At 42.0% G+C, this 23,935-nt stretch overlaps 3 protein-coding genes across 4 annotated transcripts in view; 2 read left to right on the forward strand and 1 right to left on the reverse strand.

The window, feature by feature from the left end:
- Positions 1-9,775, forward strand: part of LOC137628986 (uncharacterized) — a 47,642-nt gene extending 37,867 nt beyond the window's left edge. Inside the window, exon 3 of one of the 2 annotated variants that reach the window (XM_068360243.1) lies at positions 41-2,416. In XM_068360243.1, the coding sequence (XP_068216344.1) occupies positions 41-195 (155 nt within the window). In that variant the 3' untranslated portion in view covers positions 196-2,416. Of the gene's footprint in view, positions 1-40; positions 2,417-9,323 lie in introns of those variants that run through there. The other variant, XM_068360248.1, reaches the window with a different exon arrangement.
- The window catches only part of LOC137628967 (uncharacterized), a 188,294-nt gene that overhangs the window by 14,823 nt on the left and 149,536 nt on the right, over positions 1-23,935 (reverse strand). The window contains exons 5-10 of the mRNA XM_068360224.1: positions 9,365-9,441; positions 8,813-9,026; positions 6,204-6,485; positions 4,691-4,844; positions 3,812-3,921; positions 3,399-3,483 (exon numbers count right to left, since the gene is read on the reverse strand). Of these exons, the coding sequence (XP_068216325.1) occupies positions 3,399-3,483; positions 3,812-3,921; positions 4,691-4,844; positions 6,204-6,485; positions 8,813-9,026; positions 9,365-9,441 (922 nt within the window). The remainder of the gene's footprint in view (positions 1-3,398; positions 3,484-3,811; positions 3,922-4,690; positions 4,845-6,203; positions 6,486-8,812; positions 9,027-9,364; positions 9,442-23,935) is intronic.
- LOC137628976 (glutamate receptor ionotropic, kainate 3-like) overlaps positions 12,395-23,935 on the forward strand; it is a 452,476-nt gene continuing 440,935 nt past the window's right edge. Inside the window, exon 1 of the mRNA XM_068360233.1 lies at positions 12,395-12,654. The gene's annotated coding sequence lies outside the window, so the exon portion shown is untranslated. The remainder of the gene's footprint in view (positions 12,655-23,935) is intronic.

Consider the following 23,935-nt stretch of genomic DNA (forward strand, 5'->3'; position numbering starts at 1 on the left):
CTCAGATCTGAGAATTCATGACTTCTCCCTTTTTTTCTAGATGTCAAGATGTACATACATACATATACCAAGGCACTTCCCCCAATATTGAGGGGTAGCTTACATCAAACAAATGAAACAAAAAGGGGGACCTCTCCTCTCTATGTTCCTCCCAGCCAGACAAGGGACTCAACCGAGTTTGGCTGGTACTGCTAGGGTGCCACAGCCCACTCTCCCTCGTTATTCACCGCAGATGAAGCTTCATAACGCTGAATCCCCTACTGCTGCTACCTCCGCGGTCATCCTAGGCACCGGAGGAAGCAGCAGGGCCTACCGGAACTGCGTCACAATCGCTCGCCATTCATTCCTATTTCTAGCACGCTCTCTTTCCTATCTCACATCTATCCTCCTATCACCCAGAGCTTTCTTCATTCCATCCATCCACCCAAACCTTGGCTTCCTCTTGTACTTCTCTCATCAACTCTTGCATTCATCACCTTCATTAGCAGACAGCCATTTTCCATTCTCTCAACATGGCCAAACCACCTCAACACATTCACTTCCACTCCAGCCGCTAACTCATTTCTTACACCCGTTCTCCCCCTCACTTCTTTGTTCCTAATCCTATCTACTCGAGATACACCAGCCATACTCCTTAGATACTTCATCTCAAACACATTCTATTTCTGTCTCTCCGTCACTTTCATTCCCCACAACTCCGATCCATACATCACATTTGGTACAATCATTTTCTCATACAGATGTCTCTTTACATTCATGCCCAACCCTCTATTTTTTTACTACTCCCTTAACTGCCCCCAACACTTTCCATCCTTCATTCACTCGCTGACGTACATCTGCTTCCACTCCACCATTTGCTGCAGCAACAGACCCCAAGTACTTAAACTGATCCACCTCCTCAAGTAACTCTCCATTCAACATGACATTCAACCTCACACCACCTTCCCTTCTCGTACATCTCATAACCTTACTCTTACCCACATTAACTCTCAACTTCCTTCTCTCAAACACCCTTCCAAATTCTGTCACTGATCGGCCAAGCTGCTCTTCTGTGTCTGCAACCAGTACAGTATGATCCACAAACAACAACTGATTCATGGTCATTCTCGTCTACCAGTTTCAATCCTTGTCCAAGCACTCGAGCATTCACCTCTCTCACCACTCCATCAACATACAAGTTAAACAACCCCGGCGACATCACACATCCCTGTCTCAGCCCCACTCTCACCAGAAATCAATTGCTCACTTCATTTCCTATCCTAACACATGCTTTACTACCTTTGTAGAAACTTTTCACTGCTTGCAACAACCTTCCACCAACTTCATATAACCTCATCACATTCCACATTGCTTCCCTATCAACTCTTATCATACGCTTTCTCCAGATCGATAAACTCAACATACACCTTACATTTTGCTAAATATTTCTTGCATATCTGCCTAACTGTAAAAATCTGATTCATACAACCCCTACCTCTTCTAACACCACCCTGTACTTCTAAGATTGCATGGATAAATGGATGAATAGAATTCATAAATCAAATACAAAACTAATATAAGATTTTATGAAATACTGTTTCTTGTTTTCCAATTGCCAAATGCTGCTTAGCTCCCCTTGCTTATATTTCAATATTGATTATTGTTTAGACAATAATCATTTTAAATTGCAAGCAACTATATTAAGACACCCCAGTATGCTACATAATGTTAAATCAAACAGGCACTGTACAGAATTCATCTAATTTGTTGGAGAAAAAAAAATCCTTTACAGTACAGTGACTTCATCATACAGAAATATTTCAGATAAACTAAATGTAATAAAATCTTTGTTACATACACAAAAGGCCGGTGGCATATGATTATTGTAATTATTGGACTTTTGATGAAATAGATGTTGTGAAAACAAAATATGTTTGATCTCATGCAAGTCAGTGTTGTAATCATATTACGCGACAACCATCGTGATTTTAGCCATGTTACTTTTAGGACTGATTTTAAGTTGCAGACTGTCCTAGTGTCCTTGTTTATGAATTTGTAGCTTGAATCTTGTTATTTCCACTGTCTCAGTGTTTACATGGAATGGGATATGGAAGTTGCATGTTCCTCTGCTCTTGTTTTTTATTCCTTTTGTGGTGATTTTTATCTTTATTATTGTAATTACTTATATTGATAGTTAGAATAACATCGTAATAATTTCTTAAATATTCATCACTAAAACTGTAGAGAAGTAATGGTAGAATAATTAGTCAATATTACAGTACGTGAGAGAATGAAAATACGGTAATGTAGTCATGGATAAACAGATAATCACTAAAGAGTTATCTTGAATGTACAGTATATCTTTCACATTTAAAAATCCACATAGTCGCACTTATCCACTACAGAGGCTTTCTTGTATTCCATCTGGGCTTAGAATAGGGGATATGTACAATACTGTATTATTATTATTATTATTATTATTATTATTATTATTATTATTATTATTATTATTATTATTATTACAAGTTAAGCTACAACCCTAGTTGGAAAAGCAAGATGCTACAGTATAAACCCAAGGGCTCCGACAGGGAAAAATAGCCCAGTGAGGAAATGAAATGGAGAAATAAATAAATTACAAGAGAAGCAATAGAAAATAGAAATAAAACATTTTAAGAACAGTAACAATATTAAATATTAAATTTCACATATAATCTAATAAAACTTCCAGAAAAAACAAGAGGAAGAGAAACTGTACAGAAGTGTGCCCGAATGTACCCTCCAGCAAGAGAACTCTCATCCAAGACAGTAGAAGACCATGGTACAGAGGCTGTGACACTATCCTTGACTAAAGAACAATGGTTTGATTTTGTAGTGTTTTTTCTCCTAGAAGAGCTGCTTACCATAGCTAAGGAGTCTCTTCTACCCTTACCAAGAGGAAAGTAGCCACTGAACAATTACATTGCTGTTAACCCCTTGAGCAAAGAAGAATTGTTTGGTGATCTCAGTGTTGTCAGGTGTATGATGACAGAGGAGAATGTGGAAAGAATAGGCCAGACTATTTGGTGTATGTGTAGGCAAAGACAAAATGAGCTGTAACCAGAGCGAGGGATCCAATTTAGTACTGACTGGACAGTCAAAGGTCCCAATAACACTAGTGGTGGTATCTCAACGGGTAACTGGTGCCCTGGCCAACTTACTTATTGTGATGAATGAAAATGTATTATCCCACAGTAAATGAAATAAAATTAAAGAAAGTAGTTTTACTCCTAAAATAATCTCTTGCCACTTAGGCAAACAGGGAGGTGCACTCATAATGGGAGATCAAAGGTTTTTTTGAAAAGTATACAATTTATGGTTTTACCGGAAAAGGGTTGTTTGCTTCAGTCATACATGATTAGCGATTGCCAAAAAATACTCACACAATAGCACAGATGATGGCAAATGTCAGGATCAGAAGTGCAGTTGATACACCTATCACTGGTAATGCAGAATTTTTGGGAGGTGCTATAAAGATAAAAGTTTATAATGTTTCTTATTGATAATATAACTGGATTAAGTTGGTCTGATAATGATTAGGTAATAGGTATAAAAGTTAAAGTTTTGGTGTATATAATAAATCTTCTTGAAAGTTTCACTCGAACAATCTTTCTAATTCTTTAAAACTTGTTTGTAAATCAGTTTGATCTCATAACTGTAAGAAGTGTTAAAGTTTACATTGTATGGTTGAGTTAATATAATCAAATTTTTGAATACTTATTCATAAAATGTCAAAGGAAATAGTTATATTTGAAATTAAGAAGTAGAAAATTCTTAACACAAAAAATATACTAACGTGGTCCCACACTCAGAGTTGCATTAATTATATTTCCACATCGATTTATGCTTTTACAAGGCTGTAGCTGCACGACATTACCATCCAGAGATTTCAGTGGGAGTGTCAACCTTAGGGGATAAGAAATTTTATGTGATGAAAGTATAATAGGTGAGTTTCAATAGCAATACATTTAAATTATTTTTTATTTTTTTTAATAAACATTTAAATTAATGTGAACATATTTGACCCTAAATTAGGTACAGTACTCATATGATGCAATGTAGGCTTTCTAGTCTGTTCCCACTTTCTTCCACGTTGCTGTCCAATATCTCTAAACTTGTGTCAAATTACTGTACAGTACTCCCAGATTCATCTGCTTGGTGAACAGATTCCCTGGAATACTCTGGAGGTTCATACCTTAATGCTGTTCTCACTGGTAGCACCAATGCTAGACAAGATATACTTCTTCACCAACACAGTCCATGATTCTCTGCTCCCTAGACCATAACAGGCCTGGTTTCTTAACCATGGGTCACTAGAAAGACCACCTAAGACCCCCCAAGGAAAAAATTACTGCAACATCCTCACACCTTTCAAAACCTGCAGCTCTTCTGGTTAAGCACATGGAGGTTATCAGGCAATTCCATGGCAAGATAGTATTATGTTTAAGCTGCAAATGCTATAGCCACTAGAGAATGAACAATCTCCAGATTCTTATCAGGTTACCTGGGTCCTTTTCAGTAATTGGTGCAGTTTGAGGGGAACTATCTCTTGAGGCTTCTCTTCTTGTTGCATATTTTATTCTCTTTGTTGAGAGGGAAAAAGTTTTCCTTTTCTGCTATGAAAACTTATTTGTCTGCTTTATTAGAATAATACATTTAATTACTATATTCTTACCTTGTAGGTAGTGTAACAATAGTACGATATCTAAGCACTGTTAAGTTTTGGTCAGGGTATACACTTAACAAGTAGATATTAGCATTGTCTACTTCTGGCCACACTACTGCAACTTCTTTTTCATTGGTTTCATCTTGTTTAAGGTAGCTCACATCTGAAATGTAAAACAGAAAGTGATCAAGTTTTGTCCTTCTATACTCTAGTGTTAACAGGTCTGTCTATATCAGATTTTGCTAGACAATAGAGTGAACCTTCAACAAGGTGAAATTATTGCGAAATTGATCTGGGTGAAATGGACTGGTGTAGATGTTATTTAGTAGTACAGTACATGATTGACAAAGTATATATTACTTACCAGCGTATATAAAGTTAAGGGAGATGATATTCCATATATTGCTGTATGCCATATATATTTATTTTCCTTGTGACCTTTTTGTAATCACTTTGCATCCTGCTCATTTAGAGGTGTTACAGTATGGAAAATTATTGTGGTTATCTATGTATCCCTGTGCACGAACGAAAAACTAATCTCAGGGTCCTTTGTGATTGGTGTATATGTTTCATTTGGGATTAGGTTGTAACTTGAAGTTATCGGCTTTTTTTAACATTTTTATGGCAAATTTTGTTTTCCCTTTATGTGATTAGATATTTTGGTGACTTCTTTTCATTTTTACATTGTCCAAATTCAAATGTTTGTTTTTTCTCCTGGATTTTGGACTTATTCCCAATAGTTTGACCTTTCTACTATCATATATGGTTTATTGTTCTGCTTATTGATTTTTTTCCCCTTTTCATTTTTTTATGCTACAAGCACCACATATCTTAGAAACTTCTCATTTAATGAGATCCTTTTAGTGCACTCCAGTTCATTGCATTCATTGTGTCCTATTCATGTTATTTTATAATTTCTATTTTCTTTGCGTGTGTCTGTCTATGTGCACAAAGAAGCACAAGTCTATTCTTCCATAAATTTCAGAAGTTTTAACAAGTGAAATAATGTATAGTACTCTTATTTACCAATAGTCCAGCAATCTCTTGGTGCAATACATATTGTTGCTACTCTTTCTTTCTACCATTTTAATTGTTGCCTCATGATGCTGAGGTAGAAGTTCTATACATCATCCAAGATCTGCTCTTCCACCAAAACATAATAGTCATCTAACAGCTCTTTACAATCAGGGCACTAAATATATCTTGAATTTATTCAAGTTTTGCTCTTCAGAATGTCACCACAATCTTTAATGACATAATTAATTGAGAATATTCCCAAAAACCCATTTTTATATATCAAGTTTTTATTTAATGATTATTTGGTTGGTGGTAAATTGAATGAGTAAATTATTAAATTGTATTGACAGTTTCTAAATTGAAATATTGGTTCGTAGTTTATAGAAATGTTTTACTTTTACTGTCATTTGATGCATATGTTGAAAATTTAAGTGCATTCTACTCTTTTTTTATATGATAAAATAACTGGGTTGCTGAAATGATAAAATGTTTAGCCAAAACTCACCTCCAATTGCTTCAATTATTGTATCAGATGCTTGAACGTAAGCCTCATCTTCATTCTGCACCAAAACCTCCAGCATAACCGGCAAACCAACATTTAGGTTGTTGAATTGATATTGGCAGTCAGTGTGGTTTCCAGAGCAATACAGAGGGGTTGATAATTGCAAGATCTTCTTCTTGTATTTCAGTGTTGCATTGTAGTGTATTGGCCCCAAAGGGAGAGGCCACTCATCCCATGAAACAGCAACAGAGTGGCTGCTGACTTGCTGGGTGTATATGATCAGTCCTAGGAGAAAGAGGATTGTTAGCGATAATATAAAGTAACGGATGGTTTACAGAAATGTCATTCATCCTACAATTAAGTCTTCTATATGAGAACTTTCATCAAAGATAATATTTGAGCAATAGAATAAAGATGTATCAGTATAATTTGATTAGCTTCCTTTTTAAAGTATCTTATTATGTACTAATCGTTATAAGCATTCTTGATAAATATGTGGGCTAGCTCACTAGCATTAGTGAGGTTGGATAGGGGATGGCGATTATGAGCTGAATGCCTCGGGTAATGATGTCGTACCTGAGAACTTTTCGGCGCCCCGAGAACGTAATGTTGGAATGCATTTTGTTCTTGTGTAGGGATCTTACTTTATACTTTATAGCACATCCCCATCAAAAATATACCTAAAATTAGTGTTCTAAATGTTCCAAAATATTGTCTTTCAAACAGAAGATGGTCTCACTATACTTTAAGGTATGTCAGCTACTGCCCTTGAATTTTGTGAACCTGTAGTGCTATTAACAGCTTTATTCACTGGATTGCTGTTCAATTGGTTATTACTAATCACATTCCAGTACAAAACATTATCTTTAAAATGCAGTTAATCTTCAATCATTTAAGTCATTTCTCACTATTGTACTTGGTTAAATAATAAGAAAGTAAATTTTTCATTTAATAGGTATTGAACGGTTGCCAGTGTCATCATCTTGATTCACCAGCTTCACATGTATAACAAGATAGACTAAGCTGTTGATCATCCAGCAAACTTAGCTCTCACAGTGTTTCTATAATCTAATCAATGTTTTTCTCTTAGTTTCACAGCTTTCCATCATTTGTTTCTGTTTTTGGTATTTCTATTTTTGGTGAAAGTTTTACAAGTTATTTTAATATGAAATTAAATGGTCAGTTTAGCAGCAAATTCTTGCTCACAGCAACCACTTTCTTCCTCTGCCTTTTTTTCTATATTGCAGCAAAGTGTGCTGCTTTGGGAAATTCTGGGACAAGTTTGGTTATTACCTTTGCACTGACTGTATTTTTTGCCACTAATTATTTGGGCATACCATCTTAATGCCAACAATCTGTTTGATAATCAATGTTTAGGCAGTTATTTTGTTTACTTCATTACTATGTGGTTTTATATGTTAAACTTGATACAAATATGTTTGATGTTGATGTAGTGAACCAAAGAGCTGAAAGATGGTCTGTTGGGGATTAATTTGAGTCCTACAATACTCAAAGGTTGTGATCACAGTAGCTGTAATGCTGCCATATCTGACAGTTTTCTCATTGAAGGAGATAATTCGTCTTCCGGTATTCATATTCTTTGCAGTAAAATTGGCTGTTTTAAACAAGATTGTAAAATAAGAATCTGTTTTTCCTAACACCAGATAGTGTTTAATCATGTCAATAATTGTTAAAAGAAAGCAGAAAGGGAGGTTGTCTCCAAACAATACCTGTGGAAGTATTAGAAACACTTTTATTAAGTAGGGTGCTCTGGAAAACGTTGAAATCACTTGAGAATTTTCCTAATACTGTGTGAATTAAAACCAGAGTAGACAAAGACCACAAAGCAATGTCAATAAGAAAAAGTAAAGAAATCCATGGTAACAGCAGCTGTATTTAACAGAAAGAAGAATAAATCAACAAATGTAGATATATAATCATGATGATTTATATGTGATGCCACAAGGTTTAGTGGCAAACTACAGTTAATGGAAATCAGTGATGAACACTAATCAGAAATAATTTCATAAATAAAAGATCAGATACTGTAAAATGGAAGAAAAAGAATATTTGATAATCGTACTGGCATTACAATATCTGGAATGCTAAACATCAAAATCATGTAACTTACGGGAAAACTGTTTAACAAATTTACAGGTAAAGTTTTAAAAGAGTACATTAGAATTCAGATACTAATTTTATAGTAGAGGCCCAGTATCAACCGTAATATCCTTTAACGAAGAATTGCTATACCCTGTCTACCAGTACGGTATTGTTACAGCCTGCTCTGTCCATTTAGAGGTAAGCAACTTTTGAAAAATAAATATTTTTCCAGGTTCAAGCGTAATTGATAACTTTTTGACTCATTTTCTTTTGAAGTGATTTCTTTGATTTTTACACAGTTTGTAAAACTTTAATTTCACAAATAAGGGAAAGTATTGTAACTGGGACTGGTGCTATACAGTACAGTACTTTTAACTTTAAATACTTCAAAAGTAGTCATCCGTCTCCTTTTCTGAAATTATTCATAAGATTGTTTTTACAAAAGTCATGAAACAAGATATGTAATCATTGAACATAGAAAATTACTGCAGTAGCATTAAGGTACTTACCAGTCACAGAAGCATTTGTATATGTTTTTTCACTAGCGCTGTGACCTTGCATTGCACGAACAGAAATATTCCAGAGGCCCGGTGGAAGTTGAATATTTATTTCACTGTCGGCTGTTTCCACATGAGCAGATTTGCCATCGATCTCTCTATGCCATTTTACCCAAAAGCTGACATTATTTTCAAGATCCTTCCAGCTGATGGAGGCTGTATCATCCTAATGAAAAGAAATTGATTTTAGTGAGCGATATTCAGGAAACAGGAAAAATCACAAAGATCCTTTCATTCAATCTGTAGTAGAGATAATGTAACATTATGCCATCTTTGCTGTTGCTGATTACCTTATTGTCTAAATTATACTTTCACACAAATTCATAATTTCTGGAAGGGAGTTGTTGTCTGAAGCTATATAGTATTCTATTGGTACTTGAAATAGGAGTTTGCCTATATATATTTTGTTTTATATTTTGTTAGACCTGTACTTTACTTTTATTTACAGTATGCTGTATTGCAGATAAAGTAATATACTGAGTATATACCAGTATGTGTACTCACCTTTAGTAACCCATGTTTATCTTTGGCTGCCGGATTATAACGAAGGTCTTGAGGAGGGCTGACGTAGTGGAAGTCGTCTGAAGCAAATAGATAGAAAATCTTATTCTGACTAGTTTTTCTGTGTAGATAGGAGAGTTCATGTCTCACAAGACAGCTCACTGTGGTGCAAATATTACAAATTTCATTTGTAAAGCTGAAATATTTCAATACTAAGGCAAGTGGAGTGTACAGTTCAATCTTGAAATTTATGTTTCAGTTCCTCGCACCGAAATAAGATGAAAATTATGTATATAGTGTGAACACTGAGTAAGTGGCGTATGGGCACCATGTGACTGATTTCATGAGATTCTCATTAGTACTTGTTCACTGAAAATTATCTTTGGCATAAAATTTTTGCTTCCAGACCAATTCAATACTCGTAACCTCATTCAAATTTGTATTTTTGTATTCCGATTTGCTTGTATTCAAAGTTATTCGTAACGAGATACTATTGTACTATTTTTGAGGGCTTTATTTTCCCTGTAAACATGTACCCTATCATAACCAATCTAATGGCTGTTTTGAAGTTCATTACTATATTTAGCCCCTATGTGTTCATTTTACTCGAGGGAAATTGGAATTGCTAATCCAGTTATTATTAGTTATTACAACAACTGAAAATATTCAGTGAACCAAAGAGGTTATACAATAAGCAGCTATTAGTTAATAGCTAATGTTATTAAGTTATTCACTGTTATTGTTTAAAATTAGAGCTTTGTGTAACATTACCTTATTATGAAATGAATGCCTTGGAAGTATGTCGTATAGACTTAATGGGATTTCTAAAAGATGGTAGTTTTGAAGTATCTATGTAGAGATTTGTTTATGCTACATGTATTCTATAAAGAAAAATTGCATAAATGAATATAAATATCAGAAGTCACTGTATTGGCTAATAATGATTTTAGGAATATCTAATTTCACAAGTTCCTATTGTCTTTTAAAAGTAAATTTGTAAATGGTGTGCAAATGGGGCCAATTTGTAATCAAGGTGTCCTTTACAGACCCCATTGGGAAAAGAAAAATTGTAGTCTTTAGAACTTAGTGCTCAAGTATGTTATGTATAAATTAGTAATACAGAAATTAAATTGAGTGAAATTCTCCAAAGTTAGATCAGAAAGAAATTATAAAAATGACATCCGTTCGGTGTGTGTGTGGGGGGGGGGGGTGACCAAGATACTGTATTATAGAAGCCTCTGAAAGGAAACATAAAATTTTGCTTTCTCAAACCACAGAGTAGGGCCAAGTAGCTCACATTCCACTGAGACCACTGAAGCATTGATTACCATTAAGAATAAGGATAACCCTAACCCGTAAGTAGTAAGCTAGAGAAGAACTACTCTAGGTGCAGGATGGAAGGTTCTGTAGTTAATTATTATCTGTAGGTATACGAATTATTGCTGCCTCAGCATTTTTTCAAGTATGTGCCTCAGTCAGAGCATAGTTTGTTTAATCTAAACTCCATAAATCATTCATATTTTGGTATCCACAATTCCCCAGGGCCATTAGTCTTTCATCTACATTATTGGACAGAGGAAAATACAGAGCTTACTCCCTTCAGTTCATCAGGTATGCATTGGCTAATGTACCTCACCTTGCTTTTAGTGAGCCTCTACTGGTATTTACTAAATACAAGATGTTTACTATGCTTATAAACTCATTACCATATATATATATATATATATATATATATATATATATATATATATATATATATATATATATATATATATATATATATATATACGTATACTGTATACTGTACACATATCTACTAAACTATCAACAAAGCTTTGCTTTATATGTTACAAATGATTTATAAGTTGGAAAATTGGAGTGATTTATTCCTTGGACTCACTTAGCACAAACTTATTCTAATCACTAGTAAAATTCATTTAGTTCTGTCACCAATTATCCCACTAAACCAGACAAAAGTGAATATAGGAGGGAAAAAAAATGCTCACTATGATGTAAAAAAAAAAAATGCATTATTTGGTTGAAGTTCACTTTGGGTAGGACACTTGAGTGATAGGATCTCTTAGTCATTGAACAAAAGGATTACTTTTTACTTTTAAGCCACCATTTCATATGAATATAGGATAGATAAGCACTTATCATCTTAGGTTACACGGTTATCAAAGGCAATATTTAATTTGATACAAATATTAGGGAATGTAGCTTATTCAAAAACAGTGAAACCCTGTCAATTTATTAATAACAGGTGCTATATATATATATATATATATATATATATATATATATATATATATATATATATATATATATATATATATATATAGCACCTGTTATTAATAAATTGACAGGGTTTCACTGTATTTGAATAAGCTACATTCCCTAATATATATATATATATATATATATATATATATATATATATATATATATATATATATATATATATATATATATACTGAAAACCTTTTTGTAGGTACCACTTTAGGAGACGAAACTACAGTATATTACTATTAATCAAGGTTTTTACACTTTTGTGGCTTTGCTGTGAGCGAATAGACAAAAGTCTCCCACCATCACCAATTCGCAGGTGGGGGGCGTGGTGATGAAAAGTCGCTAAACCCCAGACATGAATGACATGTCTGAGGCTTTTGTCATGTGTATCATGACAAGTCTTATGACTTGATTGATCATAGATGGCAGCAGTGTTGCCAGATGGTTCATAAAAAAATCCCTAAAACTACTAAAAAATCCCCATTTCCACTAATATATTTTCATTTGATCATGTATCCTTTACTAATATAGAAATTACTCACTATACTTCATATAAGTGCAAGTAAACTAATTGCAACAATATAAAAGTTTATTCATCTTTGTTTATTCTTCACAGAAATGTGTACATATCCCACCAGACAAAAAATCCCCAAATCTAGGGATAAATCTACACATCTGTCAGCACAGTTACCACAGTACAATATTTGAGTGTCGGTGTCAGTCAGTTTCGGTTTTAGTGTTCATTACCGAGTGTTCAGAATTGTGATGCCATTTCATGTGTTATTAATGTTAATTGCAGGATTAATGAAACTTTAACAATGTGTATAATTAAAAATTTTGCTGGTGAAGTAGATTATGTGAATTTAGTTTTATTGCAAGATAAATGCGAAGTATAATTTCATCATCGCCTCTGAAGCCTACCACCATCCATTGAAGGAAATGTGATTAATACTTACTTCCTTTGCGGTATACTGTGGAAATATTTACTGCGAGAACATGAAAAGGTAAGAAAGTAGAATTCGGAAGTTATAAATGTTTAACATTCCAAAGGAATATGCCACGGGCTGGAATGGTTTTACTAGCCTAGTATTTCTCAAATCCTGTGTGAGCTATACCAAACTATTTGTTCAGATGTTTGCATTATGCTAGCTTATATATGTTTGTGTATCTTTAGTTTTTTTTTATGTATTTTTAATTGGTATTGTGGTTACTGGGTGGGGTAAACCTTTTTTTAGTAAAGACCAAAAATTTTACCCAAAGATCAATTCAATTGTGAGAGTTCCAATGTTCTCACTAATATTGCATTGTTCTATAATGAAACCTATTAGGTTAGGTTAGGTTAGGCAAGATAAGAACACATTATTATTATTATTATTATTATTATTATTATTACTTTTACTTGCTAAGCTACACCCCTAGCTGGAAAAGCAGCATGCTATAAGCCCAGGGGCCTTAACAGGGAAAATAGCCCAGTGAAGAAAGGAAACAAGGAAAAATAAAATATTTTTGGAACAGTAACAACATGAAAATAAATATTTCCTATAAAAACTATAAAATCTTTAACAAAACAAGAGGAAGAGAAATTAGATAGAATAGTGTGCCTGAGTGTCCCATCAAGCAAGAGAACTCTGACCCAAGACAGTGGAAGATCATGGTATAGAGGCTATGGCACTACCCAAGACTAGAGAACAATGGTTTGATTTTGGAGTGTCCTTCTCTTAGAAGAGATGCATACCATAGCTTGAGTCCTTTCTATTATTATTATTGTCATCATCATCATCATTATTGTTCATTATTATTATTATCCAATAAATTATCCCTGCCACAACGTTTATATGAGTATTTGCCTGCTTTTTACTTATGAGGCATACATTATGTATTTCCCTCCCAGGTATGGCTGGATATATGAATAAATGTCATTTCTTTTTGGTGTCATACACTCTTCCCTTGGTTTTCTTCCAAAGGTATTTGAATAAAAAACTGGGGTTGCAAAAACAATAATGCCAATCTGGTAGCAAATACACTATTTTGAATCCCTTATAATAGTGGCCGAAAGCTTTATTAACGAAGTTAAAGATTTCAGTTTAAATAATCCCAATTTGCTCATTTTGAATTTTGCACAGGCCACGTAAGTCTTCATCCACCACTTTAGTTCAGAAAAACACTGATAGGTGGTGCTTCTGTCGTAAGTTACTTGTTCAGACTGAATAAAGTGCCTGTTTTTTTTTATCCTAAACCTCATAAGTATTTGTTTTCAATAGGGCAATGTACAATATATTTATAGCTCCTATTTTATAAATGTGTGTTTTATATATTTGTCTGATAAATGTGGTATGGAAGGCAAGCCCTTGCTTGAACAGAGGCTGCAAAGCAAAGCTATAACTCAACAGGATGCTACATTGCTGTCCTCACAGGTCAATGTACTCTTCCTGTCTCAGGAATAAAGCATCATTTGGCAATGGTCTGTCACTCTGTGGTCACCAGTTGTGAGGTACGAGAGACAGACCATAGCCGAGTGATGCTTTATTCCTGAGATGGGCAGAGTAAATTGACCTGTGTGGAGGGCAATGTAGCACCTTGCTGGGCAGGTGACTGACCAACTGCAAACAAGTGAGAAATGTGAGGCAATTGTGTATTCTGACATTGACATTAGGATTGATATAAAACCCCATGCTTGACATATAATAATGAATCATACATAAAATTGAAGGGCAGATGTTTCTGCGCCAAAATGCATAAACAATATTTCCATGATATTTACAGAAAAAATGTACAATGCTGTAAAGAGTGCGACCAGCATTGTAGGATGTTGTCCATTTTGTTATGTTTATACTGTAATTGATAATAGCGAAATACTAGCCGACAGGTTAACGTGCATAGTGAAATATGTTCCGCCTACCAGAACATAGGAACGATGAAATAATGTTTGAGAGCGTAGCTAGCTACGGCAGAGCAAAAACCAATAAATGGTTAGCTCAGTTAAGTAAGGAGGTATTTTTAATACGATGAACGCTGCTAATACTGTTACTCTGTTTCGATTGCAGTAACATTTTTACCACGATGATTGTTTTTTTTTTTTTTTTTTTTTTTTTTTTTTAATGATGACTAGCGGAAACAACAAGGCTTAAAGAATTAGACTGGTACACAGTACATTTTAAGGGGCTTTGAACGTAGGTGTTGACGATACCTAGCGCAAATTCATGGTTTTTCAGTTATGGTAGTAGACCCACCATAACTAAAAAACGATAGTTGTTCCGTAACCGAAATACAAACCACGCTATTTACAAAGGGTATTACTTTTAGCGCAGCTGAAATGACGAGCCAATAGTTTTTAACGAGGGTTAATTACCCCCGCGCTAGTTAGCGGGGGGGTGGGGAAGGGTAGCTTGCTACCCCTCCCCCCTCCACACACCGGTGACTTGCTTCACTTCACTTTTGGCTCGGCGGTGATCAGACGTGTCTGCTCATCGCCTTTGTGACAGCCTTTAATTTTCTGCTTTTTCTTTTCAGCGTGTGTGTTGGTTGGAAGTTGACCTTCAGTTTTTTTTTTTTTTCTATGCGTACATGCCCTGGAGTTGCCGGCCGTCCTTGTGGGACGTTCATGTCGGACGTTAATACGGATCCACACACCCTCTGCCCTCAATGTCGGGGCCGACGGTGTGACCAGGATAACATGTGCCGTGAGTGCAGGGAGTTGTCTGCCTCCCAGTGGGAGAGGTTTGGCCGTCGGCGTAAGAAGAAGTCCAAGAGAGACCGTTCTCCTCCGGGTTTAGCCTTGAAGGAGGAAGGTTCTCGGGACTCTTCTTCCGCCGCCCAAACCTCCTCCGAAGCTCCCCCTCGGCCGCCTCCTAAGGAGAGTCGTCCGAGTGGGAGCGCAGGCCCTTGTTCTATTTCCCTACCTTCGGTGGGGGGAGAGGGCGTCGCCTCCCATAGCGAGGCGGTTCCCCCTCCTCCTCCGGGGGAGGTTATTGATAATGATAATGCCTTATCCAGTGATGATCTTTTACAGATTTGGTCGTCCCTGGGGCTTAAGGGCTTGCCCTCCAGGGTCGCTCTTTTTGACCTTGTCTCGTTGGGGGCCGCTGTTAAGCAGTCGCCGGTGGTAGCAGAGGTAGACCCTCTGTCTATTGTCGACGTCGTGGTGACAGAGGCCTCCGACGTGGCTGGGCCTTCCGCCGCAGGTGCTGTTTCTGGTGATGGTGCTCAAGGCTCTCCTCCTTTCGTACATTCTTCGAAGGGGGAATTGAGTCCTTCGGTCTCGATTGCTGCTCAGCTTCCTTCTGAGGGAAGTGTTTTGACGGAGACTCCCCTTCGGAGGACCGATGATCCCGACGATCTCCCCCGAGGCCGCCTCCGCCGTAAAGCTCACCGCCCTCTACGCCACAAGGGCCTCCCTTCCCCTTACAGGGGGACTAAGAGACGCCTTTTTGGGTCTTCGTCCTCCGGGGGGGACTCTCCTCGTCAGCTTCAACCTACTGCTCCGCCCTCCTTGAACCTCTCTGCAGACCGCTCACCATCTCCTGCCAGATCTTCGCCTTCTGGAGAACTCGTCACCCGACGGGCAACGGTCCCTTCGGAGCTAAGGGATTCTTCCCTAACGCGAGCAGTGCTAGCGCACAAGCGCTCTCCTGCTCGCCAGCGTTCTCCTGCTCGCCAGCGCTCTCCTGCTCGCCAGCGATCTCCTGCTCGCCAGCGATCTCCTGCTCGCCAGCGTTCTCCTGCTCGCCAGCGCTCTCCTGCTCGTCAGCTCTCTTCCGAGCGTCAGCGCTCATTTGAGGACCATCGCCCTGCGGTCTCTGACCACCCTTTAGTTCCTGCTGAACTCCCTGCTCACCATCTGCCTGGTCCTGTGGCTACGCAACATCTTGCTGCGCGTGTGTCAGAAACACATGTTCGCCAACGCGCCAGCGATCTTCCCGTTCCTGCTTGGAACGCGCCGCACCACCTGTCCTCTCACAGGACACGCGTCGACCTTCTGCTCGCCAGCGATCACCTACGCGCCAGCGATTACCTCCTCGCCTGCGTTCACCTGCTTGCCAGCGCGCATAGGCGATCTTAGTATCGCCTATTCAACAGCGACAACTAGCGCGCCGACGTTCGCCAACGCTCCTGAAGGAACATGGTTCGCCAGCTTCTAGCTCGCCATCGCGCGATCGCCCGCCTGCACATGCCGCTCGCCATCGCTCGCCATTGCACGATCACCCTCCTGCGCCTGCGGATGCTGATCACCATCGCACCCTATCACACGATCATTCGCCTGCGCATGCTGCTCGCCATCGCACAACCCTGCACGATCGCCCGCTTACGCATGCTGCTCCTCATCGCACAACCCTGAACAATCGCCCTCCTGCGGATACTGATCACCATCGCACCCTATCACGCGATCATTCACCTGCGCATGCTGCTCGCCATCGCTTACCATTACGCGGTCATTCACCTGCGCATGCTGCTCACCATCGCACACCAGTGCGTCGACATACCACATCGCGCCATTGCCAACTTGAGCGACTGCACTCACCAGCTCGTCATCGATCACCTATGGATCTACATCGCCAGCGATCTTCCTCACCTACGCGGCAGCACGATCCCTCGCCGTCGCGCCAACGCTTGCGTTCGTCGCCTCGGACACGTGTTCATTCACCCTTGCGCCAACTCGCCTGCGCTCCCGCGCGATCGCTCGCCCGCGCGACCACTCGCCTGCGCGCCCGCGCGACCGCTCGCCTGTGCGCCCGCGCGATCATCCACCTGCGCGCCCGCGCGATCGCTCGCCCGCGCGACCATTCGCCTTCGCGCGACCATTTGCCCTCGCGCGACCATTTGCCCTCGCGCGACCATCGTTCGCGGCGAATTCCACAGCCGGTGGTAGCAGCAGGGACGCGTGCTCCTAGACGGCACTCGGGATCACCTCCATCCAAGCACAGGTTGGTAGTGCAAGACGAAGACAGGTCAGTACAGCATTCTTCCCCACCTTCTTTTCAGGCAGGTACCGTCGTGTCCACTCCAAAGGATCGCCCGATCCCTTTCTCTTTAGCGAGGATTTCGGACACTGTATCCTTGGAGCAGCAGACTTGGTTTGGTCCGCTGGCACGGGCGTTAGTGAGGGTTATGAAACCAGCACTCGCCGGCTAGGGTAACAAACCAGCGGCTGTCTCTCCTACGCTGAAGAGAAAGAGAGGAGTGGACTTCGTGGTGACTTCCCCTAGGGCGAAGTTGGTTCCCAAGAGGTCGGTCTCGAAGGTCCCTTCTCCTGCACGAGTACTCTCTCCTTCTCCCGTGGACGAGGCCTTTCCGTCCTCAGGTGAGTCCAGTGGGGCGGTAGTCTTCCCCTCGGCACCAGGGGGGGAGACTTCGCTTCAGGCAGGAGAATCGTCTCGTGAGGAAGGGGTCCCTCGAACCTCGTTGTTGGGATCCTGTATCCCTCCCAGGAGGGAACCCAAGGATTCCAAGACCGTCCCTAAATCCTCTGCAAGGATTCGTCAGGAACCCACGACTACCCAGGGGAATGTCCACGTATCACCCCAGGAAGAGATTCCTGGGGCAGGAGACTTAGCTGCCAGCCCGCAGGGAGGAGAACAGCAAGAGTCCGAACATGCCTTCTGGCAGGTCCTAAGCCTGATAAGGACACTTAACAGACTTACGGATCCAGTCATCGCCCCCGTGAAGGCAAAGACACGATTCTGGATGAAGTGTTTGACGTTCGGAAGGCCCCTAAGACCAGTGCAGCTCTGCCCTGGTCTCGGGGGCTGAAGAGTGCCAGAGCTAGGGCCAACGCTCAGCTCGCACTTCTTGCCTCCTCCAGTCGTTCCACTGCCGGGAACAAGCTTATCCTTCCTCCTCGCCTTCAGCAGAGGAGGTATTTCGAGATCCTGGGTGAGCACAACCTCGCCCTTCCTCTCCATCACTCTGTGGAGGAGCTGGCGAAAGGAGTTCCCCTGGAGAAACTCTCTGCCCGGCAGGTGTCGTTCTCGGCGGCAGAGATCCTTAACCACGAGAAGGTCGCTAAGTGTGCCATGCAGGCCACTTCGTGGCTGGACTTCTGGCTAGGATCTCTGGGCATCCTATTGCGATCGGAGGACTTGTCCAAGGAGACCAATAGGAAGGCCCTAGAGACCTTCTTGCTCTCGGGCACCCGCTCCATCGAGTTTTTGGCGCACCAGGTTACCACCCTGTGGGCCAACTCGGTGTTGAAGCGTCGCGATGCTGTGTCCGAGAGATTCCATCCGAAGGTCCCCGCCGTAGATGTGTGTAGGCTCCGACATGCTTCCCTTCTGGGGGAGAGCCTGTTTGAGCCTCAAGACTTGGAGCGAACGGCTGAGAGGTGGAGGAAATCCAGCACGGACTCCCTCCTCCACAGGGCCCTTACAACTCGGCCCTCTAAGCCTCCAGCCCCGCCACAACAGCAGCAACAGCCTCGTAAGGCTCCCAAACAGGCACCGGCAGCTAAGAAAGGGGTGTCTAAGCCCCAGCCCTTTCCAGCCAAGGTCAAGAGGGGCGGTAAGTCCTCCAGGGGAGGCAAGACTCCTAGGGGTGGCAGCCCGGCCGCAAGCCCTAGGGGTCGCAGTCCCCCTGCGTGTCCACCTGTGGGGGGATGCCTTCAGCGTTGCATCCGCAGGTGGCAGCAACATGGGGCCGATGCTTGGACGGTCTCAGTGATCGGCCAAGGTTATCGCGTCTCGTTCATGTCATCTCAACCTCCCCTGACAGCGAATCCAGTGTCGTTGAGCTCCTATGCCATGGGATCGGCAAAGGGGCTGGCCCTTCAGGCCGAAGTCGAGACCATGTTCGAGAAGGGTGCTCTCCACGAGGTCGTGGACGGCTCCCCAGGCTTCTTCAGTCGACTCTTTCTTGTAAAGAAGGCTACTGGAGGCTGGAGACCCGTCATCGATCTCTCAGCTCTGAACAGGTTTGTCAAACAAACCCGGTTCAGCATGGAGACAGCAGACACGGTCAGACTTGCGGTGAGACCACAAGACTTCATGTGTACACTGGATCTAAAGGACGCGTACTTCCAGATCCCAATCCATCCGTCTTCCAGGAAGTACCTGAGATTCTGCCTAGACAACAAGATCTACCAGTTCAAGGTGCTGTGTTTCGGTCTCTCCACAGCTCCTCAGGTGTTCACCAGAGTGTTCACCCTGATTTCATCTTGGGCGCACAGGAACGGCATTCGTCTCCTTCGTTACCTAGACGATTGGCTGATCCTAGCAGACTCGGAGTCAACCCTTCTTCGACACCGAGACAGGCTTCTGGATCTTTGCCAGGATCTGGGGATCGTGGTAAACCTCGAGAAGTCCTCTCTGCAGCCGTCCCAACGACTGGTTTATCTAGGCATGCTAATAGACACCAATCTCCACAAAGCCTTTCCATCAGACGACCGGATAGCAAGGCTGAGGAGGGTGGCGGAGCCTTTCCTCAGGCGAAAAGAACTCCCCGCCCAATCGTGGCTGCGTCTCTTAGGCCACCTATCCTCCCTGGCCCGTCTGGTTCCAAACAGCCGCCTCAGGATGAGATCCCTTCAATGGCGGCTCAAGTCCCGGTGGAATCAAGGATCCGATTCCCCGGACATTCTGATCCCAATGGGGTCTCTAGAACAGACAGACTTGCGGTGGTGGCTGGCCGACGAGAACCTGCGGAAGGGAGTGAGTCTTCTCGTCCTCCCCCCGGAATTGACTCTGTTTTCGGACGCGTCAAAAGAAGGGTGGGGGCCGCACGTTCTGAACAAGAGGGCCTCAGGCCTTTGGTCAGAATCAGAAAAGTGCCTACACATCAACCTGCTAGAATTGAAGGCCGTCTTTCTGGCTCTTCAGCAGTTCCAACGGTCCCTGGCGGGTCACTCCGTGGTGGTGATGAGTGACAACACCACGGTAGTGGCTTATATCAACAAGCAGGGAGGCACTTTATCGCAACAGCTATCCCATCTTGCAGTAGAGACTCTGAGGTGGACCGAAACCCACTCGATAACACTATCAGCTCGCTTCATTCCTGGCAAGAGGAATGTGCTCGCCGACAGTCTGAGCAGGGTTTCGCAGATAGTGAGTACTGAGTGGTCTTTGGATCATCAGATAGCCAACAAAGTCCTGACTTTGTGGGGTTCCCCGACGGTGGACTTGTTCGCGACAGCCTTGAACTTCAAGCTGCCCCTGTACTGCTCACCAGTCCCGGACCCCAAGGCACTCTGGCAAGATGCTTTCCAGCAACGGTGGGACAACATCGACGTGTACGCCTTCCCACCATTCTGTCTGATGAGAAGGGTGCTCAACAGGACCAGACTATCGGTCAACTGTCCCATAACTCTAGTAGCTCCGCTATGGCATCACGCGGAATGGTTTCCGGACCTTCTGCAACTCCTGACGGAACTCCCAAGGGAGCTTCCTCCACGACACGAGCTTCTCAGACAACCCCACTCCGGTGTCCCTCACAGGGCCGTAGCCTCGCTTCGGCTTCACGCCTGGAGACTATCCAGCGTCTCCTCGCAGAGAGAGGCTTTTCGCAACAGGTTGCGGAGAGAATGTCTCGGCACCTGCGAAGGTCCTCTGAGGGAGTCTACCAAGCGAAGTGGAGAGTCTTTTGTGGTTGGTGTCGTGGAAGGGGTATCTCTCCACTCGATGCCACTATTCCAGCAATAGCGGACTTCCTCGTGTATCTGCGAGAAGAAATGCGCCTTTCTGTCTCGGCGGTGAAAGGCTATCGCTCAGCCTTAAGCTTGGCCTTCAGATTGAAGGGCGTGGATATTTCTTCGTCGCTAGAACTCTCTTTACTCATACGTAGCTATGAGCTTACCTGCCCCCAGTCGGAAGTGAGACCTCCTCCTTGGAACGTGGTTCGAGTCCTCAGGTCACTCAAGAGACCTCCCTTCGAGCCATTACGCCAGGCCTCCGATTGCCACCTGTCTTGGAAGACGGCTTTCCTACTCGCCTTGGCCTCGGCCAAGCGAGTTAGTGAACTTCATGGTCTCTCGTACGACATCGCCCATTCAAGGGGATGGGGGGAGGTAACGTCCAGGTTCGTCCCTGAGTTTGTGGCCAAGACTCAGAATCCTGGAGTGCCGGATACTCGGTTCGACTCTTTCAGGATCGCGAGTCTCCGTTCTGTAACAAACGACCCAGACCAGCTGCTACTATGCCCAGTGAGGTGTCTGAGGTACTACTTGAAGAGAACGGCTGCAGTCCGTCCTCATGTGCGAGCTTTGTTTGTGAGCACAGGCAGGACAAAGAGGAGGGTCACCAGGAACACCATCTCAGCTTGGATTCGAAGGGTTATCCACCATACCCTGAATCCTGACCCTCCTCCGTCACGTCGCCCTCGGGCCCACATCCCTGGCCTTCAAGAGAAACTTCTCTGTGACTCAGGTACTTCAAGCTGGGGTCTGGAAGCGTCAAACGACCTTCACAGCCCACTACCTGCAAGACGTGACCCACAGGAGCCTCGATACGTTCTCTATCGGCCCTGTGGTGGCTGCACAACAGCTGGTCTAACCTCAGGCTCCTTTTTGGACAAGTAGCAGTAGGTTGAGGGCGTTGTTACCCGGTCTTAGTCTGTGTGAATGAAAGAGTATGTCTGACCCTTACTTCTTTCTTCATTCTCCCCTCTCTTGGGGAAGCAGCATCCTGGTCCTCGCATAGCTGACCTCGACCTCTGCAGGTAACCCATGCTTCTTTGTGCTCCTAGTATTAAGCTTAATACTGTTGCGTCTCCCATACCCTGACGAGGTGGTATGGGGAACGTCCTATCCTAGAATTCCTATCTGAAGGTCTCAAGGTCAACTTCATAGGACGAGTCACACTCTCCTCCTCACACTGCTTATGTAGGCCACTCGTTCCTAGCGATGCTAGGAACCTGTGAGGTACAGGGGCTCCCTCTCTCTAGTGCTGCTCACTGAGGGATCGAGCCCCCGGGCAAGCCGAAGTCAGTAAGGCTGGGGACTTTCCACCCTTCCTAAGGGGTAAGTCACCCTTTGTAAATAGCGTGGTTTGTATTTCTGTAACGGAACAAATGACAAATTCGAAGATAATTTGTATTTTTCCTAACCATACAAACCTTAGCTATTTACACATATGTGCCCACCATCCCTGACCCCCAAGTCAAGTCCTACCTCTAAGTGAAGTGAAGCAAGTCACCGGTGTGTGGAGGGGGGAGGGGTAGCAAGCTACCCTTCCCCACCCCCCCCGCTAACTAGCGCGGGGGTAATTAACCCTTGTTAAAAACTATTGGCTCGTCATTTCAGCTGCGCTAAAAGTAATACCCTTTGTAAATAGCTAAGGTTTGTATGGTTAGGAAAAATACAAATTATCTTCGAATTTGTCATATTTCCGTCAGAATTCATTATCAGAAACGTTCAAAACTTTATAAAGTACATTAATAAAGTCTTATTTTCTGCAAACCATCTATAGCATTGTTCTATAATTTTACCACATATCGCTACTGGACTTATCTGACTAGGGGAAGTAGGTCTACCCCTCCTATTATGACCTGCAAAGCCTAAAGTAGTAAGGGTAAATGTATCATACCAGTACTTCAATATCCTTTTACTGGCCAGACAGTACCACGTTGGATCCTTCTCTCTGGTTACGGTTCATTTTCCCTTTGCTTACATATACTGTACATTGAATAGTCTGGCATATTCTTACATATTCTCTTCTGTCCTCATACACCTGACAACTCTGAGATTACCAAATAATTCTTCTTCACCCAAGGGGTTAACTACTGCATTGTATTTGTTCAGTGGCGACTTTCCTCTTGGTAAGGGCGGAAGAGACACTTTAGCTATGGTAAGCAGCTCTTCTAGGAGGACACTCCAAAATCAAAACATTGTACTCTAGTCTGGGGTAGTACCATAGCCTCTGTACTTTGGTCTTCCACTGTCTTGGATTAGAGTTCTCTTGCTTGAGGGAACACTCGGGCACACTATTCTATCTTCTTTCTCTTCCCCTTGTTTTGTTAAAGTTTTCATAGCTTACATAGGAGATATTTATTTTGATGTCGTTACTCTTATAATATTTTACTTTTCCTTTTTTCCTTTCCTCACTGGGCTATTTTCCTTGTTGGAGCCCCTGGGCTTATAGCACTCTGCTTTTCCAACTAGGGTTGCAGCTTAGCAAATAATAATAATAATAAGTACATGAACCATATATTTTACCAAGTGGTTATCTTGTGTCTTACATTACACATTTCTGACCCTGAATATTGTGGCAGACCACTCGTTCATTATTTTTTTCTACCCCCCTTGTATAATAGCCATCTTTGGGGATCTCAGTAGGATATGCAGCAGCAATACTGGTCAGAAAT

This window comes from Palaemon carinicauda, chromosome 2 (assembly GCF_036898095.1).
Source record: "Palaemon carinicauda isolate YSFRI2023 chromosome 2, ASM3689809v2, whole genome shotgun sequence".
In the NCBI taxonomy this organism is placed as follows: domain Eukaryota; kingdom Metazoa; phylum Arthropoda; class Malacostraca; order Decapoda; family Palaemonidae; genus Palaemon; species Palaemon carinicauda.